The following is a 1,222-nucleotide window of genomic DNA, read 5'->3' as shown; positions in this document are numbered from 1 at the left end:
CACACACACACAGAGGTTTGGAGACTCCTAGCTTAATCCAGTGGTTCTCAGCATGTGGTCCTTGGATCAGCAGCATCAGCATCATCCAGAAACGTATTAGAAATACAAATTCCTAGCCAGGCATGGTGGCTCACGCCTGTAATCCCGACACTTTGGGAGGCCCAGGTGGGCGGACTGCCTGAGCTCAGGAGTTCGAGACCAGCCTGGGCAACACGGTGAAACCCCGTTCTCTACCCAAAATACAAAAGAAGTTAGCCGGGCATGGTGGTGCACGCCTGTAGTCCCAGCTACTGGGGTGGCTGAGTCAGGAGAACTGCTTGAACCTGGGAGGTGGAGGTTGCAGTGGGACGAGATCATGCCACTGCACTCCAGCCTGGTTCACAGAGTGAGACTCCGTCTCCACACACACACACACACACACAAAAAAGAAATGCAAATTCTCGCTACTTGGGAGGCTGAGGCAGGAGAATCGCTTGAACCGGGGAGGCAGAGCTTGCAGTGAGCCGAGATTGGGCCATTACACTCCGGCCTGGGTGACAAGAGCAAGACTCCATCTCAAAACAAAGAAATGCAAATTCTCAGGCCCATCCCAGAACCTACTGAATGAACTCTGGGGATGGGGCCCAATTATGTATGTTTGAACACGCCCTCCAGGTGACAGTGGGGCTCGCTAGAGTTTGAAAAGCACTGAGCTAGTGCAAGGATGTAGGAAAATTGAAACCTACTTGTGGGTCTAGGGCAGGGCTGGGAAGAGAACCCTTGTCTCCCGGTGGAGAGGTGGAGAGCCGAAAGTTCGGAGGCCGCCCCTGCCAACCCTCCTCTCCCGCCCCTCCGTCTCCCTCCCAGGCTCCATGCTGCCGCTTCTGCTAGGCCTGCTGGGCCCAGCGGCCTGCTGGGCCCTGGGCCCGGCCCCCGGCCTGGGCTCCTCAGAGCTGCGCTCGGCCTTCTCGGCGGCACGCACCACTCCCCTGGAGGGCGCGTCGGAGATGGCGGTGACCTTCGACAAGGTGTACGTGAACATCGGGGGAGACTTCGACGCGGCCACGGGCCAATTCCGCTGCCGCGTGCCCGGCGCCTACTTCTTCTCCTTCACGGCTGGCAAGGCCCCGCACAAGAGCCTGTCGGTGATGCTGGTGCGGAACCGCGACGAGGTGGAGGCGCTGGCCTTCGACGAGCAGAGGCGGCCCAGCGCACGGCGCGCCGCCAGCCAGAGCGCCATGCT

General features: G+C 59.9%; 1 protein-coding gene across 1 annotated transcript in view; it reads left to right on the top strand.

The window, feature by feature from the left end:
- The window catches only part of C1QTNF4 (C1q and tumor necrosis factor related protein 4), a 5,568-nt gene that overhangs the window by 3,553 nt on the left and 793 nt on the right, over nt 1–1,222 (top strand). Inside the window, exon 2 of the mRNA XM_011963559.1 lies at nt 847–1,220. Coding sequence (XP_011818949.1) covers nt 852–1,220 — 369 coding nt within the window. The 5' untranslated portion in view covers nt 847–851. The remainder of the gene's footprint in view (nt 1–846; nt 1,221–1,222) is intronic.

This window comes from Colobus angolensis, unplaced genomic scaffold (assembly GCF_000951035.1).
Source record: "Colobus angolensis palliatus isolate OR3802 unplaced genomic scaffold, Cang.pa_1.0 Scaffold61, whole genome shotgun sequence".
NCBI classification, from domain to species: domain Eukaryota; kingdom Metazoa; phylum Chordata; class Mammalia; order Primates; family Cercopithecidae; genus Colobus; species Colobus angolensis.
This window is presented reverse-complemented; position numbering and strand designations above follow the sequence as displayed.